This window comes from Buteo buteo, chromosome 10 (genome assembly GCF_964188355.1).
Source record: "Buteo buteo chromosome 10, bButBut1.hap1.1, whole genome shotgun sequence".
Classification (NCBI taxonomy): Eukaryota; Metazoa; Chordata; class Aves; order Accipitriformes; family Accipitridae; genus Buteo; species Buteo buteo.
The window spans coordinates 28,567,817-28,583,169 of NC_134180.1; the positions used below are offsets into that span (position 1 = coordinate 28,567,817).

Consider the following 15,353-nt stretch of genomic DNA (forward strand, 5'->3'; position numbering starts at 1 on the left):
GAGGTGACCCAGCGCAGGAGCCAGCAGCAGTTTGGCAGCACAATACCTGCTGCGGACAAATTTGTTCTGCTTCTTAGCAAGCAAGGGAGGCTGATTCAGCTCTAAACTCCTGCTGCTGTGACCAGACTGCTGTTGGTACACCGAAAGGATTTGAGGGAGCCCTTATTTGGAGTCCCGTTTAGCCACCAAATCCCTATTGCTCCTGGTTCTGGTAGAGGACCTCAGGTCCCAAATTCAGTCTGACATTCTCATGGTCAACCTGGACACCTCTTACCAATACATTTCTATATTATATAAACATAACTTTATATGAAACAGATAAAATTATGTATTAAAATTATAAAAATGCATAATGTTATATTTATACATATTAAAACCACAAAATAAGTATAAAGCCATGTGATAATGTTGTTCCAATCCTACTTTTCATAACAGACTCGCACTCTGCTGTACTGTTGCAGACTAGATATTTGCACAACATTAGCCAGAAACACAAATCTTTTCAAAATTGTAGAGTACTCAAGGTTGTCAGTAAATGGCTCAGTTCACATTAATGTCCCTGACGAAGTAAACAGGTTTTCCCAGGGCACAAGTCCATGGGATTAATTGCAATATAATTAATTGAGCCACTTTCTTCGAGTGCTGTACTTGAGTCATTTGTTATATATGTCAATAGTAAGAACTGAGTGGCATTACTTTCAATCCTATACTATTTACCAAAAATGCAGCCTGACTGTGCTTAACCCTTCGAGCATATCAGGGGGAGTAAGCCTTGCCCAGTTGATTTACAGTCTCGAGGTGGTCAAAAAAGCCATCTCCAAAAGCAGGTAAGAAGTGGCAGGAAAGCATTTTGCTAGAGGAACATTTAATCCGTGGGAAACATACATGTACAGGCAGAAGAGAAACACACCACTAGTGATCCTGGTAATCTACCTGCATTGCTGTTGACTGACTGATGTTCCTTAAATATCTCAGGAGAAATTGTTGCTGATGACAGATCACAGAGAAGAGAAGAAAATGATCTATATAGCAAGGCTGGGGAGAGCTGTCCATGCACGAGGAGTCACAACAGTCCCTTTATTTGAAATGAAGATTTGGAAAAGAGAGGAATAGCAGTAGTTACAGTAGTATGAGCTGATCCAGGAATTAGTATACAAAGCCTTTCCAAACTGCTTTGAAATGTATCGGAAGATTTATGCTCTTGGGATGTTTACAGCCTTGCATCTCACAAATCCGCATTCGCAGGTATGCCTATGGAAATGCTAGTAGTTGAGCTATCAGTAAATTGCTTGCCAGTTCCCAGTGGATACATGCTTTGGCCCTTTCCAGAAAGCCAGATGAGTGTATTAGCAATTAAAGTTGTATAAAATTCTTCACTGCCATTTGTGCGCAGGAAGTTTCTCAAGAGCTTACACATTTGCGGGAGGAGGGTGAAAGTTATTTTCCTGAGAACCAAGGAACAGCAAATCCGCTTATACCTGATTAGCATTGTCACATTATTTGCTTGTGACTGAACACCAACTTACTACAAATAATCACATCTTTACTTCTTAATCACATCTTTAATTCTTGCCCTCCCCCACCCCCCCCAAACGACAATGTGCAGCTCTGGCTTCAGTCCTTGACTCAAAACTTTTCAGAAAGCAGAGTTCTGGCTTTTATTTGCACAAAAATCTTCCGACAGAATACAGTGAGTTTGGATGAATAAAGGAAAGACTCCCTGCCCTCCTTAGAGAGCCAATCCTATGGCCATTTACTCTGGTAGCCCCTGTGCAAGGTGCAGTGAAGATGGTGGGATGAGCTCCTGAGTGGAATGAAAACGCAGGGGGAGACTTTTGCCAGCCTAGGCACTGCGTGTGGGTAGGATCGGCAGGCACGGCTGGGGAGCGCAGGTGGGATCAGGTCAGATAAGCCAAGTGATTCCTCCGGTTCAGTGGCAAATGAAAGGGTGCGTAAATACTAATAATGAGTAATTATGGAATATTGCAGGATGAAACCACTGAATAGGAGGAACTCACATAAAGCTCTTGCTAACTGAATATAAAATCTGCAGTGCTGTGTTTGTTTGAAAGGGCATCAACATCTTTTGGTTTAAGAGGAAGTTTTCTCAGCAGTTTCAGTTCTGCTTCTCCTATCAGCTTCATAGCAACCAAATCCAGAATCAGGCAAAAGCTGACTATTTCTTGTCAGTAAACTAGGATGACCCCTGCAGATAGGCAAGTTTGTCTTTCATTTGATCATGGCACATCAGAAATGAAATCCCCCCCCAGTTCTTCCTGCTAAATTTGTCAGAAGAGAACACGGTTATGCCTGTGCAGACCCCCCAGTTCCTATCTGGAACAGGTCCCACATTGCTGGCCTTCACACAGAGCCACAGATGAATTACTCCTAGCCACAGCTTTCAAAGGATTTCTCAGAGAATTTGAATAAAAAAATTGTGTTCATTTAAGAAATGGATGGTAAGTGGGGTTTTGTTTTGGTTTTTTTTGTTTGTTTGGGTTTTAGTCTGTTTTTTCTTTCACTTTAGCAGACAGACTCATTCTGCAAGGAATAATTGCAATTTGCAGAGAAATGAAATTTCTTTTATCTTTAAGTTGTTGGGTAGCTGCACCAACTAAGAGTCTGATTCCTGAAAAAAAATCACATTATCCAGAAGGGCCTTGGCAATGGCGACAAGTCACAGGGATGGACTGGACCCTCATACGTTTGATGCTATGTCAATATAAAGCAAAGCCAGCTTTATGCTCCTGCTTGAGTAGCCTGCCTGCGGTATGAGAAGCTCCTACCTTCCCTGCAGTTAGTTCTGTGTGCAAGGGAAGGGATGTGCAAGAATGGCACCTACTTCTTTATCACTTATATCCAAACTAGTCATTGTTCCAAGAGAAAGACACTTTTCTTTTGAAATCGGTTGATATTTATCTTTGGGAGGCTTCCGTGTTCTTTTTTAAGAGGCCTCGTTTAACTTTTTAAACCTGGGCTGGATATTATATAATTATACTTCGCGTCTTTCATCTTCAAAGCGCATTAACGCAATTAATCATTTAACACCCAAACCGGGTTTGCTGCTGGCAGTAGGATGGTACCAGCTCTAACGCACCGGCAGCTCCAGCGCTGGGGAGCGACCTCTGCTCCACAGTCACAAGGCGCTTTCCCACACTGTGACCCCTGCCCCGCACCTCTCCCGCATCCCCCCAGGGGCAGCTTGGCCTCCGCTCCCCCTCAGCCACGGCAGCAAGGGGTCAAGTCCCACCACGCTGCTGTTTGGGTACGAGCAGCGAGGCTAAGGGTGAGATACGGCTGTTTTCCCCGCTCGGCTCGGTTCCCTCAGCCAGATGAGCCGGGTGCCGGAGCCCTGGCCCAGGCTGGGTGCCCCCAGGGCTGCCTCCGGCGAGTGCAGCCTTGGCACCCGAACACAGGTTATGCTCCCTTTGATGATGAGACATGAACGCTGTGTAAAACGGTGATTGTTTTGCAGTTAGTCATAATGCAGTAGGGTGGTTGGTTCAGTGAAGCGAAATCACATTTCAATAACTTATCCTAGGTTTTCCAAATGCAAAATTCAGCTGCTACTCACAGGCAAACAGGATTAAAACAGCGATTGCTGTGCATTACTTCTCAGTGATCCACCTACTTCATGCGGTTTAAGCTCAAGTGTTATTTACTCACCCAGAGTTTCTCCCCTGCACGGTATTTACTTACCAATCAACTGTCTCCCCGTCTTCATTCCGGCAGGAAATCTCAGCTGCCCACAGAGGCGCGGAGGAGAGAAGCAATAGCAAAGCAGGGTGACACCATGCAGATCCCGCGGGCATTTTCGTTTCTTGGCTGCACAGGGCGAGCACTGAGCAGGCTCTAAAAGGAGAAGTTGTGTTGCATTAACTGTCAGCTCCTGCTGTACGACGCAGTAAGCGCAGCCCAGGCGGCTGCCCAGGACAGCAGAACCAGCCTGGGAACTCAGACTCCTGCTGCAGGGATGGCCGTCGGCAGCAGGCCCAGGGCTCCCGGGAGCTGCTGGAAACTGCTCGTGCTTTCTTTGGGCAACAAAATGGCAAACTGACAGTTGTCAAGTTATGTTTTTGAGAAAACTTATCCTTGTATTCTAGGAGGTAGTATTTTGACTATTTAGGATATTCAAGGTATTCTGCTTAAAAACAAAAAAAAGCTGCAGATACTGAAACACTTTTTGTTTTCTTTTTAGTGCTGCATGACTGAAGTATGAATTTTTTTACAACTATCTGAAAAAACCCCAGTGTTCAGACAAGCAAAACAAAATCATTTCCATCTCACTACTTCTCCATTGTAGCAGGCACAGCCTTTGCACCACTCCTGCAAAGAGGGTTACCTGGTGAAGTGCTGAGCCCTGCCCGGTCCTGGATCTGGCAGGGGGGGCCTTCATTTGTCTGTGGGGATTGAGCCCGCAGGGACTGAACAGTCAGAGAAAATGCTCTGATCTCTAAGCCACAGTAATTTACTTACAATTAGTTAATATTTTTTTTAAATTATCTTTTAAGTGCATTAGCATTTCTTTTTGGAACAAACATGCCTGAATTGAGCAATTTTACATCTGATAAACTTTTAGCAACTCACACATAAAAAGCTTCAATTATATTTTGGTGTGTAAAATATTCTTTCTCCCTCCTCATTATGCTTACATTAAAAGGTGCTGATTTACATTAAGAGATGTTGATACCAACCATGGGATATTTCAGCCTCAGGGAAAGTCTAGCGCAATAAGCTCTGGATATTTTAGCATAACAGAAATCCTCACAACCCTCACAGTATTTTGTCTCTTTTCTAATAAAGCCTTTCCAACACTGTAATAGATGTGTAACTGGGATGTATTTGACAGAAGCAGGATAAAACTGAATAGGGCTTAACTCAAACAAAACAAACGATCCCAGAAAGCCGGGATTTTGGAGGTGTGGATCAAGACCTGAATTTTGCTGCTCAGACTTGCTTCTGATCCCTTTTGTGAGGCATCAGAACTGTTACAGTGGTGAGGAAACACTTTTAACCAGTCCAGCTCGGTCTGTCTTTTCTTCTTGCTCTTGGGAATTGCAACGTGCTTAGAGAGGATAATAAAACACACACCACACCAAGAATGTGACAGCTGTTTCCATTTTCTGTTTGGGACTTCTGCCTTCTTACAAAGCAACCTTCCTGCCCCTCATGGAAGAATTGCTTTAATACTCACCACTTCCACTGGACCTTGGAGCAGCAAGTCCCCGCTACCCTGCGCGCATGACAGGGGGCAGCCCTGGGGACATGGAGTGCTGCCTAACGCGGGGCTCTGCCATGCAGGATGCTGACTGTGTTTTGCCAGCTTCTGGGTGAAAATGGCAAGGGCCCAGCGCATTGCACATGTGGAGCCTGACAGCAGTTGTGAGAGCTGGGAGCCAGAGGGGTAGGAGGTGCTGAAAGTCTGTTCTTGGTGGCAGGGAAGATTGGGAGTTGTATCTAGAGAGGTACAGCCCAGGCTGGCAGAGCCAGCGCCAGTGGAAGGACTGCGGAGGGTGCGGGGGTGAATGCTGCCTGCCCTCTGCACGGCCGTACCCGCGGTGACTGAGTGCACTGGGACACTCTGGGTTCAGAAGGAGATGATGGAGCGGAGACTCCATGAAGATCTAGGCAAACAAGAGAGACTAATTCACTGTTACTCACGCTATATGATCTGCCCCCCCTAAAATTTTTTCCTAAAGTGTTTTTTTCTTCCCATCAGGACTTTGCAATTTATAATGGAAAAATTTTCATTATCACAGCTAACCACAGAAATAAAGGCCATAAACATTGTTTATGTTTCATTGACTGAGCGTAACTCAGGCTTCCACTGAGCTCTTTTACAACTGTCACGTATTTTCTCTGCAGATCAAGGATGTAGAAGTCCTCAACTGTGAATATGGCAAGAACACAATTAAGTTCCTTCGCCTTCACAGAGAAGGGAAGAAGCACTTCGTTAAAGAAGTGGAAGTGTGCACGCATCTCCGGCTGACTTCTGCTCAGGAGTACCTGGAGGGAAACAACTCTCTTGTGATACCTACAGACACCATAAAGAATACTGTCCTTGTGCTGGCCAAAAAAAATGGGGTATTTTTTATTTTTTAACTAGCCTTGCTGTTTCTTATGACTTCATTGGGAAGTGTTTGCTATACTAATTTTTTATTTTCAAAATGCATCAAAATAATCTCTCCCCTCATTGGCACATCAGATAGGCGCTAAAGTCACCTTCAGTGATTTGGGAGATCATTTTTCCTCCTCCAGTGCTTACCCTGCAGACTCCACTGTAGTTTTCCAAAGACTTTTTTCCTCACAGAGCTAGCACTATTTTTTGTAGATTTGTCATAGAAGATCCATCTCTTTTTTAATTTAATAGCACATAATACTGCATTATTCCTATATAGCATTTTTAAACAGGTCTCAAAGTATGTGAGACTCCTCTTAATTCTGTTAACTGTGCTCTTACCTCCCTCAACTGCATCTATCATAATGAGAATCTGTAGCGTAAATTGTCTGTCTCAGTAATTAAATCCCATCTTTAGCCTGTAAAGCTTAATCAGAATATCGCTATGATTATTTCAGCATTATACCCTCAAAGCATAAGGCTTCTGTAGCAGTTTCTCTCAATCCAAGGACTGTAGCACGCTATACCATAGAATGGGAGATTTTTGACATGACTCTGTAGCTGCTATTTGCAGCGTATGCTGCAAGCTGATCAAATGGCTAGGCACAGTGCACAAAACCAGAAATGAGAGAAATCCGTATTTTTAACAACACTGATCCTTCCCAAATATTTACAACAATCAGAACAATCTACTTTACTTTTGTACATGAGGTAACTGCCTTTTTCTAATAATGCTGTTTGCTGTCTTAGATCCCAACTTTAGAACAATTCGCTATAGATATCTGCAAATACTTCATGACATTTTGCCAAGTGGCGTACGTCAAAACCTACGTTCAAGAAGTACCATGGCAACGTCTACACGAGGTATCTAAAATACTAATACATTCCGTTTGTTTATGCTGGAGCCATTCGCTACTCTCAGTTCCTGTTTTCAAGTTAAGATAGTATTTACTGCACTTCTACTTACACACCTGCTCTAAATTGCAGAATGGCGTTCCCCACGTCCACTCATTCATATGCGTTCCTGATGGGATCCGCTTTTGTGAAGCTGAGCAGTGCCGAAATGGTGAGAAAAGAATTTGCAACTTCCCCCACTTCTCTGTAAATATTTCTGCCAGTGAGAGATGAAGATGGCTTTAGAGATAGCTAAGAGTGTTACAGGTGTTACTGCTCCAGAGGTCTAAAATAAAGAGTACTTTTATAGTCTAATTTTGCAGTTCTTCATCTCTGAGACATGACTGAAGAACTAACATAGCTCACATTTGTATGTATATCTTAAATATATAATGGCCACAACAGCACATCCAGCAGAACTGCTATATATTGTCACAGGATTTAATAGCCGCCTGAGAATGGTCTGCTTACTTTTTTATGTTATACCATATTCTGCAGTTTCACTATTATCATTACCCTATAGAGAAAGTGTCATGAAACCACGCTGCTGTGGGCCAATTGCCTAGTTTGCAGTTATTTTCAAAACCCTGCCTACATGCCTTGGTTTTATTTCTAAGATGCAATTCCATCGCTGCACACCAGGCTGGCTTGAACATCGTGAGCCCTCAGGTCTACATGCAAACAATTTTTCACATGAAAATACTTCAGAGTGTGCTTACTATTTCTGCATGCAATGCATAAAAAAAAGCACTGTTTGTCTTCACTAAGAGTTCTGTGATACCTAGAAGACATAGGCTTTCAAGCTCAACTGTCTGTCTGTAAACTGGCATTCCAAAGGGAATGTCAAAATTATCTCTTCTTGCTATGACTCACAACAAGAGTGTAAGTTCAATCTCACTATGTTGGTGTTTCATTTAACCCATCTTTCAGCCTACTGGGAACTGAGCTGAGACCACTACATTATTTCACACAGTGGTTTCAGAGGTTTTAGGCATTAGTTCGGTACCTATTTATTACTGCCCTAAAGTAACTTAGAACTGTTTCCCATCCTACCCTCTCTCCCTATTTTTCTAACATGTCAGGGTTAGCACCAGTAGCAAGACCAGTTTCACTTGCAGACAGGACACAAGTTCTGAAAGGCGCATTTGAGCATTGTCTCTGTGTTCCTGCTAAAAGAAAAGAGAGCGCCCGTACCAGTCTCCAGTGCCTCTTGGCCTAATCTTTTCTAATGTTCCTCGTAATGTTAACGACTGCTGGTTTTTTGGCAGCCTCAATAGTATTGACTTTGGTTTCTGGAAAAAGTTAAGAAAGAAATCTGAATTAAATAAAAATAAAGAAAAAGAGTTTATGCTTTCTTCAAAAGCTGCTGCTCTTAATGTATGGATTGAATTAAATTTTTCATCACCTTGAAAATTCAGCATGAAATTCTGCAATTTCAGGTTCTACACAAACAAAAAGCCTTTAAGGCTTACTGAAGAAACTGCCTTTCCTTCTTAGTCTTCCCTTCATGTAGACCTTCAGCTGTTTCTTTAGGATTCCCTGCCTAAGTGAACAATAACCAAAGAGAAGACTTTCATATCCCTTTTATTTTTATTATAAGAGAACCTTCTCTATCTTTAGCATCCTCCTATACACCTATCAGCCAGACAGAGAAATTTATTTCTCAGTTAATCCTATCTTTTAACACTTTTCTCATCATTAAAAGAAACCAAGTGAGGCTTAATAGAATTATAGGCTTATTTTTTACCATTATATTGGCTGATAAAAGGCTCAGAGTTTTTTGGAAACTGAAAACATCATAAGTAACTTAACAGAGAAAACTGCAGACAGCACAAGCACAAAACATACTGAAAGCACAGCACGAGCTGTTCACCTCGAAAACTTTGCCTCGGCGTTACATTCTTCAGTGCGAGTTTCAGGTCGATTACTACACAGCCAGCCAGTCAGCCAGCCTTTCAGTAAATCATTCATTGCAAGGAGCTCTTTCAAACAAGGCTATGTATTTGAATACGAGATAAATGTATCTCCAGGTTCACTGATAGTATCTGCACTACATTAATATCTGTGTATTACAATCTTATACCCAAGCAATGAATTCATCAAGATCTCAACAAACCCCAAAATATCCTGTCCAATGACAATCTCTTCCTTAGATTTTTTTTTTTTAAGCTTCAGTAAATAATAGGGGGATGTAGCCAAAATTATAGATAAACCTCCTTGGACTCATTCAAAAACAATAGTGAATGTAAACAATAGAAGAAATAGATAAAATGCAGTTTTGATAATTTCCAGTGACAGAGCAGTTTAAAAAAAAAAAAAACCTCTAAAAAAATCATGTCATTTAGAAATATCCATCACAGTGGAATTATTCCCAATATAAATTCCTGCAAAGACATGGTTTAAATACAAAGTCTGTCAGCACTCCCAGTCCAAGGAAGGATTACTACGTGCCAGACGTATTCAAGGATTAATTTTGAAGTAGCTAGTGTGAGCACCAAGCGCAGCACAGAAACAGCAGCTTGGGCTTCAGCCACTGGCTATCTGTACAGGCTCTGAATAAGCCTGCGTGCCATAAAGTTTCTCTTTTCTGAATCTGCTTTTTTGGCAGCTCTGAAAATTTTCAGTTATCTGTTTGGTATGCTCTAAATGACTGACCACTTGAAATTCTTTAGCCGTCATCCAAAAGGTTTGTCAGAAGAAAAAGTTGAGGACACAACTGTTTGGTCTTTAGAAGATGATAATCCACCCACGCAGCAGTGATCTACAACAGCACATTTTATAAATAGTGGCTAAGAGCAAAAACGCTGTCAGTTTGAACCTGTGGGTGGCATCTGTATCAGTGCCAGTTCCCGCTAATTAGCTGAGCTGCAGGGATTTGCATTGGCTCCTCGCCCTCTCATTCTTATGGATGCAAAACTCAAAACAGGATGGGTATGTAAAGTGAACTTCTGATTGATGCTTCAAGTCTTTGTACAGAGAGTTTCTACACTTGCCTATGTTGTTAGAAAAGGCTCACCACGCCTCTCCTGTACACCACAGCCCTAGCAGCCTATTTAATTTCCCTTTAGAGCAAGCAGTAGTCCCCAAACTGACATCAGTGAGAACCCACCCAGTGCATGTCCCAGCTCCAAGGAGGTGAGATAAAGGGTGTCCTCAGCTCTCCTTGACTGCAAGTCACTTGATGGGATTCTCTGGTTTCTAGATAGAGCTCTGATTTTAGTAGTTTCTGTCTTGTTTCTTATCTTTCTGCAGTAGCTAGGCTTGCAACAGAAGCACACGAGTGAGTCCTGGAGAGACCGCTTCATGGCTCCGGAGCTGTCACTGCAAGTATGCACCCAGTGGTTTCTCTTTGCCTGAAAAGGAGCTCATATTGTCTCGTATTTTTGGATCACAGGTCCCCTGGTTGTTTTTGCTGGAATTAAAGATCTGAAACTTATGAAGACAACACAGTCTGGATTTGAAGGCTTTTATAAGAATGAATACACCACACTTCCTGAAAGGCATGACAGGATTTTATGCGGAGAGCTCTTCTGCAAATGGTCATACGGCGAATGCAAGGATTTTGACTTTGACTGCATATGGTAACGTTCAATCAAACAGTATTTATTACCTAATCTATGATCCCAAAGGCCCTCTATACAATACGGCAGTGTAAAGGCCAGACATACAGTTGCTGTGCACCAGCCGCTCTCACAGATCTCCGTGGCAGCACTAAGTGTTAGGAGGGGTGAGAGCTACTCCTTGGTGGGCACTCCTCTCTCTGATGGTGCATCAATGGATGGTATTTAAATGGGCAGTTCAGTGTTCTGTACAGAACACTTTAGGAGAAGAAACAAACGACTAATTTGTTACATACTTTTAGCCAAACACCTATTTGTGAATTGCAGAGCTGGGGAGTGGGCAGAATTTGGAGGTGACAGTACAAAGAAACTGTTCTTCCATAAAATCCCATGTGCTATGTATTTGTCAGAAAAGACAGAGAAAAATACACCACACCTCACCACCCCCACCCCCCCAGTAAAACATTATGGATCTAGACAGAGACAGCTGATACAAGGTTTTGTAAGAACCTGTGTTACCTCTAGGAACAAAATCCGTGAATGTATCCTTGAAGCCTTTGCCGGGCCACCCGACTGTGGGGAATATTCACCCTCTTATCAGAAAACTGTCAACTCTATCCAGATGCTCATCCTTTCCAAAGTGTCACAGGTATCTTCTTTCCTCCTGCTGATGTTTTACTTAATAGTGAATGTTAATTGGACCACTGAGAAGACCAAAATGAGCCTATTATTTCCTCTGGCAGTTCTATGTAAGACTGGAAACTGTTTGGTGGTACAGCTAGATGGTCTGAAAAAAATATGAACACACTGAGTAGTTCATATGCTGCTCCCCAGCTGTGAACACAATGGGGGAGAATATCACTCAGTGCTTGGCAAGACATGAGTAAAAGTAAAGGGCGTGCTACAACATTGTCTGCATGTTCAACAGATTGCATTTGATCAACTGTACATGGCGGGGGCGGGGTGGCGTGGAGGGAGGTACAGTGAGTGGAAAGACTGCCAGTCTGTTGGCTGAAAAGGTGCCCTAATTCATTGCCTTATCTGTTTTCATGGTTTCAGGTACAGGTCATAGAGGTCATCTTGAACAACACTTTTTATAATGTCGTAGACATGAAGAATCTAGGCTTGACCAATGACAAAGAAGTAAGTAAATGCTCCAAACACAACTTGCCTGGACTCTTTAGAAATACTCAGCCTAAAAGCATAGCAGCAGTTCTGCACAGAGCAGAGTTAAAGTGAGCAAACTTTCTCACCCAGCCCCAGTGAAAGCTCCACCTTACCTCTAGAAGAGATTTACACTGATTACAGAAGAAGGATAATTGCTTTCTTGTGCTGTTGATAAAAGCTAAAGGAGCACAGTAGAATGCTTTGGCGATCAAAGTGATCTGTAACAGAGATTACCTCTGAAAAATCACTCCCATTTTCTCCACTGAATTTGACTTTGTTATAATGTCAACCTGTGCAGTTTTAACCAAGCAGAATGCATCATGGCATCCTTTCACATAGCCAAGTAGTGTGAAAAGCTAGCCCACTGTGGCTCTTCTTTCTGCTCCATTGGCAGCACCACTGAGCTCAGGGAGCATCCTTGGTGCAGTGGGGTTACAAGCAGGTGAGCTAGGCCATAGGGTAACTCTAGGTGACAGAAGACCAGCTCTCTAAGTGAGCAGTGAAGGGATGTTTCTGTAGCCATTAGGAGCCAAAGCAGATTGGTCCAACAGTGGACAAGGTATAAGCCTGGGATCAGGCACAGGGTGAGAGATGCGGGGCATGAGATACATTTGCTCCTCCCTCCACAGCTGCTCTAGCTGACAGCGGGCTCTGGCTGCAAGTCTGTTATGTTATCCTCATGTGACAGAGGGCAACTGGGTTATTCCATTTTGCATCAATAGTCTATAGTCTGTTTATGCCGTAGTGTCCCTCTCTACGTCTTGTGATTCTGCTGCCATAGAACGTTCCATCCTACCCTTGCCCTCTTTCAGGTGGATGTTATAGATCCATTTTCACTTGAGATAACAGCATCTACCACTGATGTTCTTAAGAGAAGGAAAGGGCCTGGACATAATTTTATGAGGAGGTGAATAGCTGCAGTTTCTGCTGTGATGATGCTGGCACATCCCTGTCTCAGAAATTACCTCTGTGTTTGTGCTCATCCTCCTCAGGTTCTGGTTCCAGTGGAAGCTCCCTATGGCTCCTGCGCTTGCACGCTTGGCAGGAAGAAGTTCTTAGAAGCACAAGGCCATGTGCTAAAAGATGACAGGCAAAGTCAGTTTGGACTGGCAGCTTCCCAGGGAAACTAAACCTCTTGGCTACACTCACACCTTCCTGATAAACTTAATAGTATGGCTTTCCTATCAGCATATACTCCTTATTGGCCTCTTCCATTGCTACTTTCCCTTTAGGAACTCCTGAGGTTGACATTTCTGAAGGACCCTCAGGAATTCAGAAGTCAAAGTCTGTCCCTGAATCTCAGTGTGATTTGCAGATTGAAATCCCCTATGCTTTTGAAAATCCCAGCTGGAAACATTATAGTAAATTAATTTTTAAACCAGCTATTCCCAGACCTTTTAATGAAACAATTAATTTGATAATGTCTGTAACATGTTTTTGACATGTAAAATCAGCAACTCTGTATATTCTATTTATTAATGTTCCTTCAGTAAAATGAATATACAGACATGAGACCAGATGTTTCATTGACATTACCTGTCATGACCCCTTGATGCCCCTCTGATCTACAGATCTGAGGTTCTGACCCAGTAACTGAACAGGGAATCAGTCAGACACTGATTTCTTTGTGAAGGAAATGAAAAAAAGAAAAAAAAAAGTGTCTCTCATATCTCCTTTGCAGTGTGAATAGTTACAGCTGTTGACTAATTTTTCTGCATGTATTCTGACTGCATGGCTGCTGCTGCTACTCAGACTATACAGTTACTATATAATTACTTTTATATTAATCACTGAGGTGTTTGAGGTTTGGGGCTATCTCTGTAAGTTTAACTAAAAAGTTTTCTTTAGTCTAATAATCTCATCATGACTTCTGAGCAGGCAGGAGTCAACCTAAGTAACCCTATTACTTTTGGGAGGGGTAGGGAGAAAGCTAGAGAGACAGACAATGCATATCTTCCTTTAGTTACCCCAGGTGATAGCTCTGAATATAAAGATAAAACTATACAGCCAACAATTCTCATCTCGCAAACTGTGGCTACCACATTTGCAACAGAAATCCTGCTCAACTTCTGACAGCTTCTAACCACTGCTCTCATTTTCTCCGAGCATCATTTTCACAGACTCCATGTGACAGAGTGCAAATCCAATGGGAAGTGCCCAAAGTTACTTCTGAAAACTGCAATTCAGTTACCTTTGTGTCAAACCTCAATTTGGCAGAGCTGCAGCATTCCTCAGGGTACAATCATTAAATTCATAGGCACAGAAAATGAGGAACATGTCCTGCACCATGTGACATTTTGAGGTGCTTTTCAAGATAGGAACTTGCCTTGGTGAGCAGGACATAACAGATGCGAAGGGAAGACACTGTTCACAAGCCTGAGATATCTCCTGAAAAACAACAGGACAAATGACACCACAGAGTGAAGCTGTCCCAGATATGCTGTTCCTTGGTCACTAGCCAATTCTGAAAGTTTTACTTAAACCACTTCTACCTTTTGCTGGGCACGTTCTTTCTTACCTTGTTAGATTGTGTTGTATTCTGCTTGTGGGCTTATGTCTTGCTATTTCTGCTATTTTTAGGTGCTTGTAATTTATTAATGTATCTTTTAAGGGCAAATAAAGAGCAACATCAAAAAACAAACTAGTATTTGACTATTTACCAAATAAGAAGTGAAACCATTTACTACTTATATAAATGCAAACATTGTAAGTAAAAGAAATATGTTTTAGTTCACCCAATTTTACCTCAAAAAGTGACCAGTCTTGTTTCAAATGACAGTTCACTACCAATAGATGGAAAAACAGATGAAAAAGGATCTTACTGAGCATCTCAGCATTTACCTCTTTCTAAATGAGGCAGATCTTCACAACCCACTTCCTTTCTACCTTGAAAAATTTATTGCATTAGGTGGAAGGTCTCCTTCATTACTATTTGTGCTTCATTTGTAGGCTTGTAAGTTAGCAGTGGACTAAAATTCATGGCAGAATGAGGACACAAAGCAGCAAGCAGTTATTTATTTAGACTTTCCTGTGGCAACAAGCACACATGTCCACGCATGGAATGTGGTTTTTATAAACCTCCACAGACATGCAGACATTCAGCAAGGATTCAAAGGCATCTCAGCACAGCTCCATCCAGCACTGCAAACCTGAGTCACTTACGTGGGCAGATTGCTTCTAAAGAAAGTACTTAGGCAATCAGAAGAAGCCCAAATTTTCCATATGGCAATTAGATTCAGATAACAATGGCATAAATCATACCTGAAAATGGAACTTAACCAGACTGACCAAATTCCCATCGGCTTCCTGAGATTCAGTTTCCACAATGGACTTGCATTATTTTAATTGAGAGAGATTTTTTTTTTCCAGTTCCTGTCCTGAGAAGCTACTCAAGTTGCTTACTGTGTTTTACTCAGAGGCAGCTGTGATACTTTGCTGATGAAATCACACTTGATGAAAATGAGCAACAGCTAGCAGATCATAAAATTGCCCTTTAAAATACATCTTCTTGCTGATAACATGAACTTTGCTGGTCCTGGGCTATATCCCAGGAGTTTATAGGGCCTGGAGCCTCCTACCAAGAAACATGTATTTCAAGTGCACAACCATCTTGC

General features: G+C 42.2%; 2 protein-coding genes across 4 annotated transcripts in view; one reads left to right on the forward strand and one right to left on the reverse strand.

The window, feature by feature from the left end:
- Positions 1–14,380, forward strand: part of LOC142036101 (uricase-like) — a 27,073-nt gene extending 12,693 nt beyond the window's left edge. Inside the window, exons 2-8 of the mRNA XM_075039121.1 lie at positions 5,866–6,084; positions 6,869–6,982; positions 7,106–7,184; positions 10,407–10,593; positions 11,098–11,221; positions 11,632–11,715; positions 12,732–14,380. Coding sequence (XP_074895222.1) covers positions 5,866–6,084; positions 6,869–6,982; positions 7,106–7,184; positions 10,407–10,593; positions 11,098–11,221; positions 11,632–11,715; positions 12,732–12,869 — 945 coding nt within the window. The 3' untranslated portion in view covers positions 12,870–14,380. The remainder of the gene's footprint in view (positions 1–5,865; positions 6,085–6,868; positions 6,983–7,105; positions 7,185–10,406; positions 10,594–11,097; positions 11,222–11,631; positions 11,716–12,731) is intronic.
- DNASE2B (deoxyribonuclease 2 beta) overlaps positions 1–15,353 on the reverse strand; it is a 41,220-nt gene that overhangs the window by 7,031 nt on the left and 18,836 nt on the right. For 2 of the 3 annotated variants that reach the window (XM_075039118.1, XM_075039119.1), the window contains exon 2: positions 3,700–3,852. In XM_075039118.1, the coding sequence (XP_074895219.1) occupies positions 3,700–3,852 (153 nt within the window). Of the gene's footprint in view, positions 1–3,699; positions 3,853–12,704; positions 12,768–15,353 lie in introns of those variants that run through there. The other variant, XM_075039120.1, reaches the window with a different exon arrangement.